At 59.0% G+C, this 17,203-nt stretch overlaps 2 protein-coding genes across 2 annotated transcripts; one reads left to right on the top strand and one right to left on the bottom strand.

Moving 5' to 3' along the window:
* Positions 1–3,524: 3,524 nt before the first annotated feature.
* Positions 3,525–9,250, bottom strand: TRAPPC3 (trafficking protein particle complex subunit 3). Its single transcript, XM_083879687.1, has 5 exons — positions 9,112–9,250; positions 6,622–6,719; positions 5,999–6,098; positions 5,571–5,753; positions 3,525–5,105 (listed from the first exon to the last, which is right to left on the bottom strand). Exons 1-5 carry the CDS (start codon positions 9,151–9,153, stop codon positions 4,986–4,988), a joined length of 543 nt encoding a protein of 180 aa, XP_083735813.1. The 5' UTR covers positions 9,154–9,250; the 3' UTR covers positions 3,525–4,985.
* Positions 9,251–11,795: 2,545 nt separating this feature from the next.
* On the top strand, positions 11,796–15,560 carry LOC310919804 (uncharacterized protein; the record flags this gene model as incomplete). Its single annotated transcript, XM_083879350.1, has 14 exons — positions 11,796–12,014; positions 12,082–12,242; positions 12,339–12,498; positions 12,641–12,811; positions 12,892–12,983; positions 13,075–13,232; positions 13,316–13,419; positions 13,514–13,738; positions 13,847–13,932; positions 14,115–14,251; positions 14,404–14,493; positions 14,607–14,815; positions 14,949–15,155; positions 15,273–15,560. 14 exons carry the CDS (start codon positions 11,796–11,798, stop codon positions 15,558–15,560), a joined length of 2,307 nt encoding a protein of 768 aa, XP_083735476.1.
* Positions 15,561–17,203: the final 1,643 nt, after the last annotated feature.

Raw genomic sequence — 17,203 nt, 5'->3', positions numbered from 1 at the left:
GAGCAGCCTCTGGGCAAACCCAGCACGCTGGGCTCTCTCGGAGTCCTGGCTGCAGCTGGGAAAATGGAAATTTTCCTGTGGAAATTCAGGAAGGCTGGAGCAGCACTGCCCTGCTGAGGGTCCAGTGAGCTCATGGCTTTGGTGTTTATGGTGCAAAGCCAATGCTGTTCCATCCCATGGGCACTCCAGGACAGTTTTGGGTGGATCCCAGCCTCACAGGACACTGTCCCCATGTCACATCCTGCCCCACCGGCAGCTGAGAGCAGCTTCCAGAGGGGAATGGAGGGGCTGCTGCTGGGACAGCGGTGCTGTGGTTTCAATTATTGGGGTTTGGGGTGGAAGGAGGTACAGGGGACTGGACTGTCCCATGCAGGGAGAGCACTGGCGTCCTCACTGGGCTGGGAATGGTGGCGTGGCCGATGTCACCCTCCTTCCCTGCGGCTGGACCAGCCCTTCCCATTGCAGCTGGTGGAATTGTTCCACATAGAGGAACAAAACACCGAGGAGACCCGGGAGCACAGACCTGACCGCGGGCAGGGGGACACCGAGATGGGTTCTGTCCCTTCCCACAGCCCTGCCTGGGCTTCTGGTGGCCCGTCTGTGCTGGGGCAAGGACGGTTCTCTCTGCCTTTCCCTTCGCCCAGGATTCAGCAGCCGCCTCTGGCGCAGCCTTGGCTTTCAGAGGGCTGGATCCTCTCCGCGGCCGGGCAGAGCGTGGGAGGAGGGTGCCGATCCCGCTTAGGAAACACAAAACAATAAAAGAGGAACAATGGAGCTTCCTTCCCGTCACCCCAAATACCAAACGCCACCAGAACGTGGCTCAGCTCCGAGCAGCGCTGCCGGGGCTGCTCCTGTGGCCCTTGACCCGAGGGAGGAACTGCAGACACCTCCTCCTCTTCCTCGCCTTGGCAAGGGATGCTGCGGGAGGGCGGGCGCCAAGGAGCATCGCCAAAGGGCTGCCCTGACCCGGCGCTGCTGCCAGAGGCATTCCCAGCTTTGGAAACTGTGTTTGGGCCAGGGCAGGGGGGTGCAGCGTGGCTTTGCCTTGCGAGAGGATTTTGTCAGCCGGCCCAGGGGCCCAGGAAGGGTTATAAAAACATCCAGGTAGCCAAAGTCGCCAGGTCATTATCAGCCAGAGAACGTGTTCTCATGGATTTGGTGCCTGTGTGGTGCCAAGCGTGGGGAGATGCTCAGCCAGGCTGGGCACAGCTGGGCATCTGGGGGGAGTTGGATCTGCACCTGAGTGGTACCCACAGCTGAGCATCCCACACCTGAGCATCCCACAGCTGAGCATCCCACAGCTGAGCATCCCACAGCTGGATGTGGCAGGTGTTTAAGGACACGAGGCCAGAGCCCCCTAAGGGGCTGGTACCTGCCTGTCCCTGCTGGCTCCACTGGCTGGTACCCACCTGTCCCCTGTGGCCACCACGCCAGCCCTGCCAACAACCTCCATCCCCAGTGCACGAGCCCTTGAGGGTGAAAGATCCTTCGCACGGCCTCAGAGAGTGCCTGGCACCCTGGCCAAGCACATCTGGCTGAAAGCTGTGGGAGCTGCCCCAGCAATGAGGACACCAGCCCGGAAACACTTCTTTCCCAGAGAGATTCTCTTGTCCCGTCCAGGATCCTCTCCTGGCACCATCACTGCCCCTTCAGCAAGTGCTGGATTGTGGGGTCTGCACAGTGCCCAGGGATGTCACCCACTCTGTTTTAGGTGACAGGAGTGGGGCTGGGAGCTCTGCTTCTCACTGGAGAGTAGAGAAGGGACCACCTGGTTCATGGCTGGGGCTCACCACCAGCCAGAAGTACCCAGGTTGTCCAGGTTTTCCAATATTGGCCAGGTTGTCCCTACAATGAGTACATGAACTGCTTTAAACCCTCATCCTGGACCCTGTGAGTCACACACTGACCTTCAGCTCCTGCCAGTGTGCTCCATCAGCCAATGTCCCACTTTCCTGCAGGAGAGAGAAGGACAAGGGCTGGCTCCTTCTACCTCTGAGGGCACTCCACCAACCTCTTGCACCCTGCTGCTGTGGGAGCCTGGGATGTGCCTGGGACACAGAGCTGTGGCTGATGCCATCAAGGGGTGCTCAGGCTGGTGGATGGGGGGCTCACCCCAAAGCATTGGGGTCCCACAGTGTCAGTCTCCAGCACCGCCCCCACCCCATGTCCCACATCCCCCCCCCTTTCCTTGACTTGTTGCTATTGTCATCTCCAATATCACGCAGGGATGTGAGAGGCTGGAAGTCGCCTCTTTTCCTGCCAGGTTAAATTGCTCACTAGGAATGTCTATTATTCCCACAAGTCAACTTTCCCCTCCGCGGTATGTGTCAGGGGTCAGGGCTGGCACCACATGAAAGCGACGGGTATTCAATAACCGAGAGCCGTGGAAAGGCTTCAGTCCAAGCCCAGCCACGTTGGGGTTTATTGATGCAGATGCCTTTCCCCATTTGTTTCCTATAAACAGCACATGGTAATATTTAGTAGGTTTCAAACAGAGCTTTTTGCATATTCTCCCTTGTCTGCAGCGAGCTGCTCAGTAGTAGACAGTTTTAATTTACTTAATGCAATTTCTGCTTTTTGTTCTTCCAGAAGGTCTGGGCTGGTTTTGACCCTGTCGCCCCAGCAAATTACTGTAATTCCCAAGGGGCTGGAAGCAGGAGTCCAGGATCCACTCTCTGCAGGGGTGAGGACAAGGGATCTCACTCCCCCCAGGCCCTCTGGGACACAGCCTCAGGAGCACGTTGGGGCTGTTTGGGGTTGCCCTGGCTGGCTCCCACTCCTGGCCAGGCCGGCAGCACGTGGTGCTTGCCAGCTCCAGAGAAAAAAAACAAAACACTTTCTTGCAAAAGAAAGTCACTTCCCCATCCTCAGGGCACAGTCCTGGGCACTCAGTGCTGGGGATGGAGTGTGACTGCAGGGTGACCCCGGAGCAGAGAATGCCTGCAAACACAGAGCAGAGATCCCACCAGAGCAGGGCTCCTGGGGAGCACTTACACAAGAAAGGGAAGCATCAACTGCTCCTGGAGAGCAGCTCTTGCTGTTCCTTGTCTCCTGGCAGCAGCACTACATGGCCGATGCCAGCCATGGAGCAGCACTGAGCTGGCAGCAGAGGAGGCTCAGATGCCCCTCCAGGTGATTTTTTGCCACTGTAAACGCCCACAGAGAGTCCTGGCTCTGCAGCAGCTGCCTCAGGGCTGGCAGTAGAGTCCCAGCCACTGGAGCACACAGTGGATTCAGACCTCAAGCCAGCCACACTGAGTGTCTGCCCCCAGTCCCTCCGTGTGTGGAATACTGGGCAGGTTCCTCCAGGCAGCAGCTTCCAGGCTCGCTGGCAGCCAGGAATTCTTGGTGCAGTTCTGCCGTCACCCTGCCAGCCCTGGACACCCTGTCACCACTGTCACCCTGCCAGCGCTGGACACCTTGTCACCACTGTCACCCTGCCAGCCTTGGGCAGGGGTTGAGCCCCTGCTGCCTCTCCCCACCAGCACCCACCACCAGGACACAGGAAAGAGGAGACCAAAGAATTGACACCGCGATTCTTTTAATGCAATTACTTCTAAAATGCAGCTTTAAAGTGACTTGGAATGGTCAACAATGAGAAATAAGGGATGGTTTTGAGCTCTGCAATGTGACCATGTGGCATCTCTGCCACCAACACCCACCTGCCACCACTGGGCCACCCCCATGCCTCTTACTGCTCTGACAGCCACCCACTGGCCCTTCACAGGGCATCCAAAGGGACTCTGGGGCCAAAAAAGGGACAGGGTAAGCCATCCAGTGCCAGATGACCCCACATTCCTCCAGAAAAGCCAAAAAAGAGCAGCACAAGCAGTGGGCAGCTCCATCTCACCTCACATTCGGGCACCAACCGATACAAATTCTGGAGGTCACAAAGACCTCGAGGGGCTGTGCCTTCATGCTACGTAAAGTGATTTGGGAACCCAATGCCTGACTGTGTTCTCTGGCTCTGGGTGGCAGAGGAAGCTGATGTTCCAATCTCTTGCTTTTTGTTATCTAACAATTCTTTATGTGTTTATTTTTCAGAGCAGCAAGTGCCAAGTAACTGGGAAATTCTGCTGTTGCCTGGACACCAGTGAGAACAAACCTTGACATCACCTCCACACCATGCAGCCTTTACATCCCCCAACAGCACAACAGAGCCTGAAATGTCTTTAACACCTCCCAGGCCTCAGCCCGAGTTTGGTTCTCACTTTGTGACCCCTCAAGCAGCCCTGGGCTGTGCCCACTGTGGAGCATCAATGCCATTTTAGCCAATCTTTCTCCATGTAAAATAGTTCCTACTGCTCCACTGGAGTTCGACCTCCTCCCCTCCTGAGAGGGGAGTGGTGAGGCTTCTGGGGCAGGGACACTGTAAAGGCCATGGAGCTCCCAGATTTCTGGGAGATTTTTTTTTTTGCCCTGCCCTGGTGCCAGCACTCCAACAGCTCTCCTCAGCCACCCCTTTGGATCAAGCCTGCATTTGCCAGTGACTTCAGAATCAAGTGCAGGAAGCCAGTTTGATCTACAGAAACACTACACACATCTCCAAATGGATTTTAAACACCTCATTTAAGGAAGGACAGGGTTTAGCAGGGAATCAGTGGGCTCTTGTAGCTTGGTCTCCACTTCTTGGTTTCCAACTCTTCACCGATGCAGATGTGAAGAGACTGGAGCTCTCCTGGAGTCTGAGCAGTTGTTCTCACACAGCCCAGGTCACAACTGGAAACTGAGCATAGGAAGCCCCCAGGGGGAGGGAAAAGGACACCACCTGATGAAAAAGCTTCAGAATGAACCTGGGAAATAAACACCAACCAGACAATCGTCTTCTACAGAGGATGGAAGTGAGAGTAGAAGAAAATAACATCTGAGATAGTCAGTGAGTCAGTCTGAGTGTGCAGGGGCAGGAGATCCCTATGGATCTGTGAGGAAAGCTAATGGCCAAACCCAGCTGGTCCCTCCAGTCCCCAGCGAGACGGGGCCGTGGTTCACTCCTCCCCAGCTGGAAGGTTGTCTTCAATCCTCCTGATGAACTTCATCCGTATTTCTGTGACGCTGTCGCCCTTCAGGGTGTCCTGGACAAACTTCACATCGACAGCCATCTGCACCTAAGTGAGGGAAGAGGAGAGAGGAGCTGGTAACTCCCTCTTCACAGCAGCTTCTCCAGGGACTGAACGGTCCTGGAGCACCAGCTTAAGGGCTCTAAGGGCATGACATGACATACAGGGCTCTATATAGTCCTTAATTTGAGACACAGCTCTCAAATCCTGATCAATTCCCAGCTAGGGCTCACAGCAGATGCAGAGTGAGGATTTTGGAGCTTCATACAAACTCAGGGAGATACAAAGTGCTTGAATTTGGATCATGAGCTGAAGGGGCTCAGGCACTACCTGTGGGCCTCAGCTGCCACACATGACAGCAGCCAAGTGCTCCTGCAGCTCTGCCCTTCTCCTGGGAATGTGTTTCAAGCTCAAAGCAAACCCAGAAGTCATGAACATGGACCAGAATTCAAGTATCTGCTGACACCTGGCTATCCAAACACCCATCCCAAGGGAAAGAGAGATGTGGCTCACCATCTCCAGGGCACCTCGCAGCACCCCACAGAGCAGGTTGGAGTAGATGAGGGTTGAGTGGTTGTCAGGGAGCTCCACAAAGTCCACCAAGGGGTTGTTTTCCAAGATTAGGGAGAACTCATCACCCCCAGGACTCCAGTTGGTGATGCTTGGAGTGATGCCCAGGTACATCTTAAATGCAATCTGTTGTGGCAAACAGGAGGAACAAGAACAGGTGAGGCAAAAGCACAGCTTTGATCTTTGTAAAATTACTTGAGGGGTTTGCAAACTTTGCAAACATCTCTCCTTTCTTCCAGTTCCCACCAGCCAGCAGTACTTGGGAATAAAGCTTTTTTTCCCTCCCTAAAATGTTCATCAAACTCTCAGAACAGTCCTGTGAGTGCAAAAACCCCCCAAAAAACCTGACAAAGCTGTGCTTGGACACTTACCTTTGCAATAACATCGGCAGTTTCACGGAAATCATGGCACCTCCCAACATTGGAACGGGCCAGGAAGTCCTCGATGAGCCGGACACCGATGTTGTAACCCCTGTGAAGGGACCAGAGCACACAGCTTTAGAAAGACAACTGTCACCCTGAATTTTCTTGCTTTTGAGCCTTTGAACCTTTGCAGCATGATTCTCACACTGCTTCATGTAAACTATATGTGTTTTTAGAAATTATCTATTGTGTTTACATATTTCTTCTCTAGGAGGAGGAATGTGACTGACGGTGATGTTCATAAGGGGGTGACCTTTTTGGCCAATCTTTGGCCTTCTGTACAAAGTGTATATAAGTAGATGGAGTCAGAAATTAAATCAGAACTTTTGCTGCTTGACCTGCTGCTGCCTGCTTGACTTTTGTGTGCCTGACAGCAACAGACAACAAGTATTTATAAAAGAGGACGGCGAAGAAGCAAAGTCTAATCTGAGAAACGTCAGTGTCAAATAACTTCAGCCTGCCAGGATTTTGCTCCTGGAGCAGCACAGAGGTGTGTCTGTGATCTCTGCTGTGATCCCAGTTTCCACACAGCTCCGGCATGGCAGATCCACACAATTTGTGCATCCACTCACATTTTGTCCAGCTGCTTGTTGACATCATCATCGTTCTCGTAGTCCTTGCAGAGCTGGGTCACCAGGGCGCCGTAGGTCAGCGTGAAGAGCTCCGAGTTCTGCGCACAGGAAAAGGGATTCACCCACCAGAACCCGCCCGGGCTCCGCTGCCTCCGTGTCCAGCCCTCGGCACGGGGAGGGCAACAGGGACCTGCTGTCTCAAAGCAATCTGGTGCTTAATAAGGAGAGATCCCAGCTCCAATTCTGGCAACAAATGCATTCTCCTCGGAACAGGAGCTTGGAGGAATCTGGTCTATGGAAGGTGCCCCTGCCCTTGGCAGGAGGTGGAACTGGATGAGTTTTAAGATCCCTTTCAACCCAAACTATTCTGGGATTTTGAGAAAGAGACCAGCACCTCCTGGATAGCTGGAGGTGCCATGGCAGGGCCCTGAATTTACCTCAAGCACAGGCCTAGAGCTGAGATCTGACTCAAACTCTTCCCTCTGTTTCATGAACATGTCACAAGCAGGCAGTGCCCGTCAGGCTCCAGCTCTGGTCCTCCCAACAGGCCCAAAATGCTCCTCCAGTCAGGGATTTATGAAATTCTGTACCAAGAAAAAGGACTCCTCTGGTCCTAGAAAGTTGTCCAGGCACAGAATTTCCTTCACAGATTGAAATCATCTCCTCAGACCCAGAATAGGCTCAGGGAGGCCAAACCCAGGCCAGCTCAGCACTCAGGTGCTGTGCACATCCACTCTGGGACTGGCCAGGACCAAGGTCACTCATGTTTTCTTTGCACAATTGTCAGATTTGCAGAAAATTTGTGAAAAAAGGGAAAAGTTCTCCTCTCCCAGCCACTACTTTCAATCTTTACCCTTAAATGATGTCAAAGAGCATTTTTTTGGGAGCCATGAAGCCAGACCAGTGATTAACAAGGTCTGCAGGCTGCAGAACAAAACTCTGCAAGAGGAAGTATTTTGGGGAACAAACAAACCCCCAGCACTGGTTTCTGCTGTCAGTTTTGGCATGCAGAGGGATCACAGGGGCTGACCTGGGATCTGTCACCTACCATGAGCTGCAGAGAGGCAGAAGGTGAAATGAATGGCAAATACCAATACTAGAGAATGAAAGCAGCAGCAGGCAGGGAGGGAAAAGAGACAAGATCAGAGTTAAGTGACAACACAGATCACTGTAAGTTCACACAAAGCCACAACAAACACACAGAGGAAACACCCCCAAACAAATAGAAATTTGGTTTGTAGAGGACACAGGGAATTCCACCTTGTGTTGTTCATGGATTAGGAAATAATTCTTCCCTGTGAAGGTGGCAAGGCCCTGGCACAGGGTGCCCAGAGCAGCTGTGGCTGCCCCTGGATCCCTGGAAGTGTCCAAGGCCAGGCTGGACTGAGCTTGGATCAATCCAGAACAGTGGAAGGTGTTCCTGCCCATGGCAGGGAGTGGAATGGGATGAACTTTAAGGCTTCAGGTATGAAAATAACCAGTTGGGCTGCTGGGAGCTGTTGCTCCACTTTGGATCTAAAGAACTCACACATTCTTTTGGGAGTTTTACTTAAAAACTAGCTTTGCCCTCAGAAAACTAAAGATTGGGCAATTCACATTAACAGAAGGACAAGGTGGAAGTTCCTTTGGCTCAGCTGGAGTCAGAGACTTGGCAGAGAGTTTAACAGACATGCAGAACAGGCAGTGTTGGTTTTAAGGGTTTCAGTCGTTTTAGTAAAGACAGAGGTGGAGAGGGGATGGGGATGGATGGAGGGAATCCAGGTGAGCCACGGCCACCATCAGCCCCAGCACACCCAGAGCTGATCTCACATTGCTGAGACATTGATATTAAAGGTAACTTAAGCTGATACAATAAGGCAAACTCCTAAATTCAGATTTGGATTTTAAAAAAAAATTGTTTTCAGCTCATTTGATGTAACTGAAGTGCCCAGGCCTTTCCCAGTATTTTTATTATTTGACAATCTCCACATTATGCATCTGCTCTATGTTTACAGAAGTGTCAGAACTTCAGTGAATTAACACAATTCTTTACATAATCGTTGTATTTAAGGAGCTGAACCCCTAGAAAAGAATCCCCTCAGGTGTGGAGAGGCAGGAGGGGGCAGCCAAGCCCGGCCCAGCACCTCCTCACGGCCACAGAGGGAGAACCCCCCAGATTTTATTTTTTTATTACTCATTTTGCATTAAAAATTAATTAATTCGACCTGGTTTGACCCAGCGTTCGAGTTCAGCTCTGGAGCTTTAGGCTCCATCTCTCAGTTCCTGCCTCAGCCGGGCTGATAACGCGGAATGAGCTGGAGAGGGGAAGCGAGACACGCCAGGGGAGCGTTTTGGGTGCGAACTTCCCCTGAACGAGAGCGGCCGGTGCCGCCGATCGCTGCCGGGCCCCGCCGCACCGGGCGCTGCAGGCCGGGCCCGATCACCCCCGCCCCGGGCCGGTTTCCCGGGCTGCCCCACGCCACGCTCTCGCCGCGCCGGCCCCGCCGTTACCATTTTCTTGCTCTCGGTGCCGCGCCCGCCTTGCCGCGACATCGTGTCCGCCCGGCCCGGCCCGGCCCGGCCGCTCCGTCCGCCGCGGGACACCAAGGGAACCTCCGGGACGCCGCGGGGCACCACGGGACACGCAGTCCCCGCCGCGCCGCCGTCCGCACCCCGCCCGCCCGGCTGGACTACAAATCCCAGAGTGCATAGCGCGTACAGACGGTGCGCTATCCCGCAACACGTAACCGCCAAGCACCGACCAATCCCGGCGTGTTAGGGGGGTCAGGTGATTTCCGCGGTCGCCGCTAGGGGGCGCTACCGCCCGCCGTAACCGTGGCGGAGCCGCCGTCGAGGCCGCGCTGGGCCCGGCCCGTCCGGGGACCGCCGCTCCCGTTGCCCCCCCGGCCTCACTCACGGCCCGGGGTGTCCGCCGGCAGCGTGAGGCCCCCCTGCCCGGCCGGTGACGGAATGGTGGCCCCGGTGCTGCTCCCTACGGTCGGTCTTGGTGGTCCCGGCTCCCTGCAGGCCTCCCCGCCACTCCCCCCAGCCCCGGCTGATGTTGTGGGGTCGATAATGCCTCATGAGCCGTCGGTAGAGCAAGGGGCTCACCGTGGGAAAGGAGCCTCTCTCGGTGCTCCTGCTCCCACCTTGGTGCCACACTGCCACCTTGGAATCGGAATAGAATCGTGGAATATCCCGAGCTGGAAGGGACGTGCAAGGATCGAGTCCAGCTCCTGGCCCTGCACAGGGCACCCCAACAATCCCACCATACACCTGAGAACATTCCCCAAACGCTCCTTGAGCTCTGCCAGGGCCAGCCCTCGGTGAGCCTGACTCTGTGCATTCCTTGCCCAGCTCCAGGGGCTCGGCAGAGGCTGGTTCCTGGGGAAAGGGCAGCTGGTGTCTGTGGGTGGATGAAGCAAGCCCTGTGCTGGCAGGACTGGGCAGGCTTGGAACCTTAGGCTGTGACTCAATGTGGAATACAAGCAGGTTTCCATCCTGTGAGGCCTGCAAATCACCCTACAAGAACAGGGCAAAAGACAGGGTGTCACAGAAACCAGCCAGGCTTGGGGCTGCAGGAACTGCAGGGAATATTCCCTGGAACAACCCAGCTTCCCCTAACCCTCCCAGGCCAGCATGGCCCCCAGTGCACCAGGTTCTGCTCCCAGACAGACTGTGCCTGGTGATGTTTACTTACTTATTTAATCTACTGTTGTTTGTTTATTTATTTATCTATCCCATTATGTCCTTGTCCCAGACGTGTCACTGAGGGAGTGCTGAGCCCTGCCCCAGCTGGGGTGGAGTGCTGGGGGCAGGACATGCTCTGGGCACAGGAGGATCCCCCCACTCCTGCTGGCTGCTCAGGAATCCAGCAGCTGGGAGCTGGCTGGCTGTCACCACCGAGCAGGAGCCTGGGGACAGGCTGGGCTCTGGTGACCTGCTGGCATTGCCTTACAAGGCTTCATCCCCGGGACACCACCAGCTGCAAGGCACTGGGGCTGGCACTGGAGCGTGGTGGGGTTGTGCTGGGCAGGGGGGCTGCCAGCAGCACCTCCACTGTGCCACTGAGCTCATGGGATATCTGTGCTCAGGGATGTCTGTGCTCCCTGTCTCCAGCTCTGCAGTGCCAGGTCCCCTCCTGGTCCCAGTCCCAAATGCCACCTTGTGCTCTCTGCCACTGGCCCCACTGTGCTGGTGGAGATCATTGAATCCTGGAACACCCGGGGTTGGAAGGGACCCCCACAAGGACCATGGAGTCCAGCTCCTGGCCCTGCACAGGACACCCCAACAATCCCACCATGTGTCTCAGAGCGTTGTCCAAACGCTCCTGGAGCTCTGGCAGCCTTGGGGCCGTGCCCATTCCCTGGGGAGCCTGGGCAGTGCCAGCACCCTCTGGGAAAAGAACCTTTCCCTGATATCCAATGCAAGAAGACACCGTGTCCCTGGTCACCGCAGAGGTCCCTGGCAGCGTCCCTCCGTGCTGATCTGGGGGGCAGGAGGGTCACACAGCCCTTGCTGAGCTGGCAGGCATGAGGAGCTCACAGGGCACCTGCGGTGGGGGCAGGAGGGTCACACAGCCCTTGCTGAGCTGGAGGACATGAGGAGCTCACAGGGCACCTGCGGTGGGGGCAGGAGGGGCACACAGCCCTTGCTGAGCTGGAGGACATGAGGAGCTCACAGGGCACCTGCGGTGGCATCTCAGTCCGTGTCCTGCCATGCCGCCCAGTGAGCCCACGGGGATCCCTCCCAGGCGGAGCCGTTACTGCTCCCCGGCCCTGGGCAGGGGCTGAGCCGGCCCCGCTGCAGCCGAAGGCACCGAGATCCGGTCTGACGGCGTCGGGCGGCTCTGCCGGATCCCGCCCGCACACGGGAGATGCTCCGGGAGACGGGTGGAACCGAAAAGCTGCGAACCCCTCGGCGGGGCCGGGCTGCGCGGGGCTCGCCGCCCCTCGAATACAGCCCCCGATGCACGGGGTGAATCTCGCAAACCGGCCCGGGGGGCGGCCGGGACCTGGCAAAGCCCCGGGCCCCCCTGGCTCGCCCCGTCCCACCGCGCTCCGCCCCGTCCGGTGGGCGCAGGAGCGGCTGCAGCGCCTCCGCTCCGCCCCGCCGCGCCCATCGCGGGGGCTCGGAGCTCGGGGGCCGGGCCGGTCCGGGCAGTGTTGTGCAGCTCCTGGGAGCCGGGCCGGGCCATGCCGTGCGGATCGTGGGGGCCGAGCCGTGCCGTGCCCCGCGGGGCTCTCCCGGCCGCGGCGCTGGGGCTGCGGGTCCTGGCGCTGAGCGCGGCGCTGGGCGCGGGGGCGGTCCGGGCTCAGACACCCCGCTTCCCTTTCTGGGACCCCTCTCTGCCTTGGCATCGCCGCCTCGACGACCTGCTGGGCCGGCTGAGCCCCGCCGAGCTGGTGCTGCAGGTGAGGGGGCGGCGGGAGCCGGCGGGGGCCCCCGCGGGACTCCCCGCTCAGCGGCGCTGCCCTGCAGGTGGCCAGGGGGGGAGCGGTGTGGAACGGCCCCGCGCCCCCCATCCCGCGCTTGGGCATCGCGCCCTACAACTGGAACACCGAGTGTCTGCGGGGCGACGGAGAGGCGCCGGGATGGGCCACGGCTTTCCCGCAGGCCTTGGGGCTTGCCGCCGCCTTCAGGTACCAGCACCGAGGACCGGGGGTGTGGGATGGGACCTTGTGAGACAGGTCCCCCCTTGCCTACACCGCCCTGACACCCCTGTGCTGTCCCCACAGCCCTGAGCTCATCTACCGTGTGGCCAATGCCACGGCCACCGAGGTGAGAGCCAAGCACAACAGCTTTGCTGCTGCTGGCCGCTACAGTGACCACACCGGGCTCAGCTGCTTCAGCCCTGTCCTGAACATCATGAGACACCCACTGTGGGGGAGGAACCAGGTGCCAGCGTGGGCGAGTGAACCCTGGCTGGGATCAGGCCACTAAGGACCGTGGTTGACCAGCTGGACGTGGCCATGGCTTGCCAGGCTGTGGGAATGTGGGGATGGGGCTCCCAGAGGTGACCTGTCTGTGCCCTGGACAGGAGACCTATGGGGAGGACCCGTTCCTGACTGGGGAGCTGGCCCGCAGCTTTGTGCAGGGGCTGCAGGGCCAGCACCCCCGTTACATCAAGGCCAGCGCTGGCTGCAAACACTTCAGTGTGCACGGAGGCCCTGAGAACATCCCTGTCTCCAGGCTAAGCTTCAATGCCAAGGTGAGCACAGCGGGGTGGGGGGTGTTAAGAGGGCAGGGGACACTCCAGGTGCTGACCCCACTCTGCCGTGGTCCTTACAGGTGCTGGAGCGGGACTGGCGCATGACCTTCCTGCCCCAGTTCCAGGCCTGTGTGCGTGCTGGCTCCTACAGCTTCATGTGCAGCTACAACAGGTGTGGAGCGTGGCAGGGGCCACTTGGGCTGGGCTGCCCTTGGCACGGCCAGTGCCCTGCTCTCCGGGCTGCCCCATCCCCTCTCCAACAGGATCAACGGCGTTCCTGCTTGTGCCAACAAGAAGCTGCTGACAGACATCCTGCGTGGCGAGTGGGGGTTTGATGGGTACGTGGTGAGCGACGAGGGGGCTGTGGAGCTCATCATGCTGGGGCACCGCTACACACACAGCTTCCTGGAGACAGCAATTGGTGAGCTCATGGGCTGGGCATGGGGTGGTTCCCAGGTGTTGTGCAGCCATGATGGGAGTTCTCCCTTCTCCCTGGCATGGCAGCCTCGGTGAACGCTGGCCTCAACCTGGAGCTCTCCTATGGCCTGAGGAGAAACGTCTTCATGCACATCCCTCAGGCTCTGGCCATGGGCAACATCACACTGCAGGTGAGCTGAGTGGAGTAGGACCCAGAGTGTGGGCAGAGAGCCTGGGCTGTCCCTGCCAAGCACAACTGAGGTGTTGGGGTTGGGGTCTCCACAGATGCTGCGTGACCGAGTCCGGCCCCTCTTCTACACACGGATGAGGCTGGGGGAGTTTGACCCCCCAGCCATGAACCCCTACAGCTCCCTGGACCTGAGTGTGGTGCAGAGCCCTGAGCACCGCAACCTCTCACTGGAAGCTGCTGTCAAGAGCTTTGTGCTGCTGAAAAATGTCCGGGGGACGCTGCCCCTGCGGGCCCAGGACCTGTCTGGCCAGCACCTTGCGGTGAGCCCCTGTAAGGTGGTGGGCAGAGGGACATGCTGGCTCCACACCCATGGCACACAGGTGTGACAGGACTGCTGGTGCCTGCCCTCACCCCTCTGCCCTCTGCAGGTTGTGGGTCCCTTTGCTGACAATCCCCGGGTGCTGTTTGGGGACTATGCACCAGTGCCAGATCCTCAGTACATCTACACACCCCGGTGAGACAGCGTGGTCCCACCTCACGTCCCCTCTTTCCTGTTCCCTTCTTCTGGGCACTGTCCAGGGCTGCTGCTGGAGCTGCTTGGCCCTTGGCTGGTGGCCAGGGTAAGGGACCTGTCCTCATTGTGGCTCGACTCTGGGGCACAGCTGCCCCCGTGTCCTCTGCTCTTCTCTGGTGCAGGATGGGGCTGGAGATGCTGGGGGCCAATGTCAGCTTCACAGCGGGCTGCAGCGAGCCACGGTGCTGGCAATACTCACGGGCAGAGCTGGTGAAGGTGGTGGGGGCAGCTGACATCGTGGTGGTCTGCCTGGGGACAGGTAGGTCAGAGTGCGAGGACACTGGGTGGGCACTGCCAGGGGGAATGCTCTGGGAGAGGGGAAGTGCCCATGAGCCACCTCTGAGGCTGTCAGTGCCCCTCTGGCCTGTCTGCAGGGGTGTAAGGGGCTCTCCCTTGGCTGTCTCCACCCAGGAGTAGATGTGGAGACAGAAGCAAGAGACCGGAGGGACCTGTCCCTGCCGGGGCACCAGCTGGACCTGCTGCAGGATGCTGTGCAGGCAGGTAGGGGCTCTGTGGGACCTCAACCCACCCAGGTGTTCCCCATCCATGGGACACCCCGGGGCCATCCCAGCAGTGCCACTACAGGGCTCTCAGTGACAGCCACCTCCCTGCAGCCGCTGGGCGCCCTGTCATTCTGCTGCTGTTCAACGCGGGGCCCCTGGACGTGAGCTGGGCACAGGCACATGACGGCGTGGGGGCCATCCTGGCCTGCTTCTTTCCTGCCCAGGCCACCGGCTTGGCCATTGCCAGGGTCCTGCTGGGTGAGGCAGGGGCCAGCCCGGCTGGCCGGCTGCCGGCCACTTGGCCTGCAGGCATGCACCAGGTAAGGCCAGGGCTGCTTGTTGCATCCTTAGCCTTTCCCTGCCTTGGTGGCCGGAGCAGCTGTGGGATGCTGGGCTGGTTCTTGCCTGTGTCTGCCCAGCCCTGCCCTGTTCTGCTGGCCCCTTGTCCCACAGGTGCCACCAATGGAGAACTACACCATGGAGGGACGGACATACCGGTACTATGGGCAGGAGGCCCCGCTCTACCCTTTTGGGTATGGACTGTCCTACACCACCTTCCACTATCGGGACCTGGTGCTGAGCCCCCCAGTGCTGCCTGTCTGTGCCAACCTCTCCGTGTCTGTGGTGCTGGAGAACACGGGGCTGCGGGACAGTGAGGAGGTGGGCACAGCTGCCCTGCCCTGAGCTGGCTGTACGGGGTACAGATGTGCCTGAGCTCCCCCCTGCAAGGGGGCTGCTGTGGAGTCCTGTTGTGCTGACTCCCATCCCTCTGTGCAGGTGGTGCAGCTGTACCTGCGCTGGGAGCAGTCCTCCGTGCCGGTGCCCCGCTGGCAGCTGGTGGCTTTCCGCCGCGTGGCTGTGCTGGCTGGCCAGGAGGCCAAGCTGGTCTTCCAGTTGCTGGCCGAGCAGCGTGCTGTCTGGGCACAGGACTGGCGCCTGGAGCCCGGCACCTTCACCCTCTTTGCTGGTGGGCAGCAGCCAGGCCAGAAGACACGGGCACCCTCGGAGGTGCTGAGTGCACAGTTCAGTGTCACCGGCACGGCACGGCCCTTACGCGGGTGTTAACGGTGGTGGTGGCCACGGGGTGCTGGCAGAGGGAAGGGATGCGAGGTACCTCGTGTGCCACGGGCAGTGTGGTGGTTCTCTGCCCTGCAATAAAGTGCTGGTGCTCCGTGGCAGCTGTGTGGGGCCTCCCCTCCATCCTCCCGGCACAGTGCTGGCATCTCCCTGGAGCAGGACCGCACTGCTCTTGCCCTGCTCAGTGCTTTCACCATCTTCCCGTCACTGTCCCACCCCGAGGCGCTGCCGCAGCCCCACACCCTGCCCATGCCCCACTCCGACCTCGGGGCAGCGGCCTCCCGGACCCGCGAGTGCTGCGGCCACACGTTCCCGGCTCTATTTATAGCCACAGGGCCGCTCCAGCGCATTCCCTGTGCTGAGGGAGCGGGTGACTGGCAGCCCTGGGAGGCTCGGGACAGCAGGGGCTGGCCATTCTTCCTTCCCTGGCAGGATCCAGGGAGCGGGCAGGATGCTGCAGGGAAGGGGGCAGAGATGCAGTGGTTGGAGCTGTCAAGCCCTGCGCTGGCCCGAGGGGTAGATCCAACCCTGCAGCAGCTCGGGGGCTGTGGAACAGCGCTGGGATGTGATTCCGGCAGCAATGCTGGCGGGGAGCCGGGGCTGGGCAGGAGCTCCTCCGGATGGTGTTGAAAAGACTGTGATCTCCTCCAGCCCCGGGGCCGGAGGCCAAGGTGGGGGTGGCGGGGAGCGCGTGGGGCTGCCCAGGCCTGACCCCATGACATCAGGACACTAATTACAGATGCGGCTTGGGATAATTACAGAGCAGGCGCGAGCTGTGGCAGGGCAGGGCGCAGCCCGCTGTGGCTCAGCCCATTGCTGGCCCATTTGTCACTGACACCCAGAGGGGATTGTCCTGCAGCAGCCGGGATTTGCCATGGGCCGTGGCGTAGCCCCATGGCAAGATGCTGGAGGTCTGGTTGTTGTCCTGACATGCTGCCGGTGATGGGTTCCTATTGCATCCATCCACCCCAGGACAGGATACAGGGACAGACACTCGTCCCCAGGATCCTGTTGGGTCACTGCCCCACGGCTAGTGAGAATCAGCTGAAGTGTTTTGAGGACAGGGATTCAGATCAGCCCTTGTGGGCACCATGTCACACAGCAGCAGGGTGGGAGCAGCCTGGGGCCAGGGCAAAGTCCAGGGGCTGAGGAGAGAGGTGGGAGCAGAGGGATAGGGAGCAGGTGGAAATGGGTGGGATGGGCTGTTCCACACGGTACTTTGCTCAGAGGTGCTGGCGGGGTTTGTTTGCCATCCTTATCCCTGTTTGCTCCCAGACTCACACAGCGTCAGCTCCCACTGGCCGGGCTGAGCTGTGGCTGTAGTTATCCTTTGACGTTGGGATGTTGATCCCTTTGGGTCCCTACAGTCATTGTCGGGGCCAGGTGTTGGGCCTTGGGGCGCAGCCCCCCTGCCCAGACTGGCCCGACAGAGCCATGGCAGTGTTGCACCCCATGCTGCAGGGCTGAGGAGCACAGGGAGTGCTGGGGCATGCAGCAGCCAGGGCTGGGTGCCGTGCTCATCATGAGCTCATCGGATTTTCCATCAGCTCAGGGAGGGCAGCTGTTCCCAGCACCACGGGAATGGCGGGGCAGGACCCAGAACCCCAACACAGCGGGGCTCTGCCTGCAGC

The sequence above is a fragment of the Zosterops lateralis genome (genome assembly GCF_965231275.1).
Source record: "Zosterops lateralis genome assembly, chromosome: 28".
NCBI lineage: Eukaryota > Metazoa > Chordata > Aves > Passeriformes > Zosteropidae > Zosterops > Zosterops lateralis.
Note: the sequence above shows the minus strand (reverse complement) of the source record. Positions and strands in the feature narration are given on the sequence as shown.

What these genes read in the sequence shown, in the direction of transcription:
- TRAPPC3 (XM_083879687.1), bottom strand. Translation starts at nt 9,153, where the DNA reads ATGTCGCGGCAAGGCGGGCGCGGCACCGAGAGCAAGAAAATG. An exon ending in AACAAGCAGCTGGACAAAAT is followed by an intron (nt 6,099 to 6,621) that starts GTGAGTGGATGC and finishes GTCCCTTCACAG; the next exon opens with GGGTTACAACATCGGTGTCC. An exon ending in CTGCCGATGTTATTGCAAAG is followed by an intron (nt 5,754 to 5,998) that starts GTAAGTGTCCAA and finishes TTGCCACAACAG; the next exon opens with ATTGCATTTAAGATGTACCT.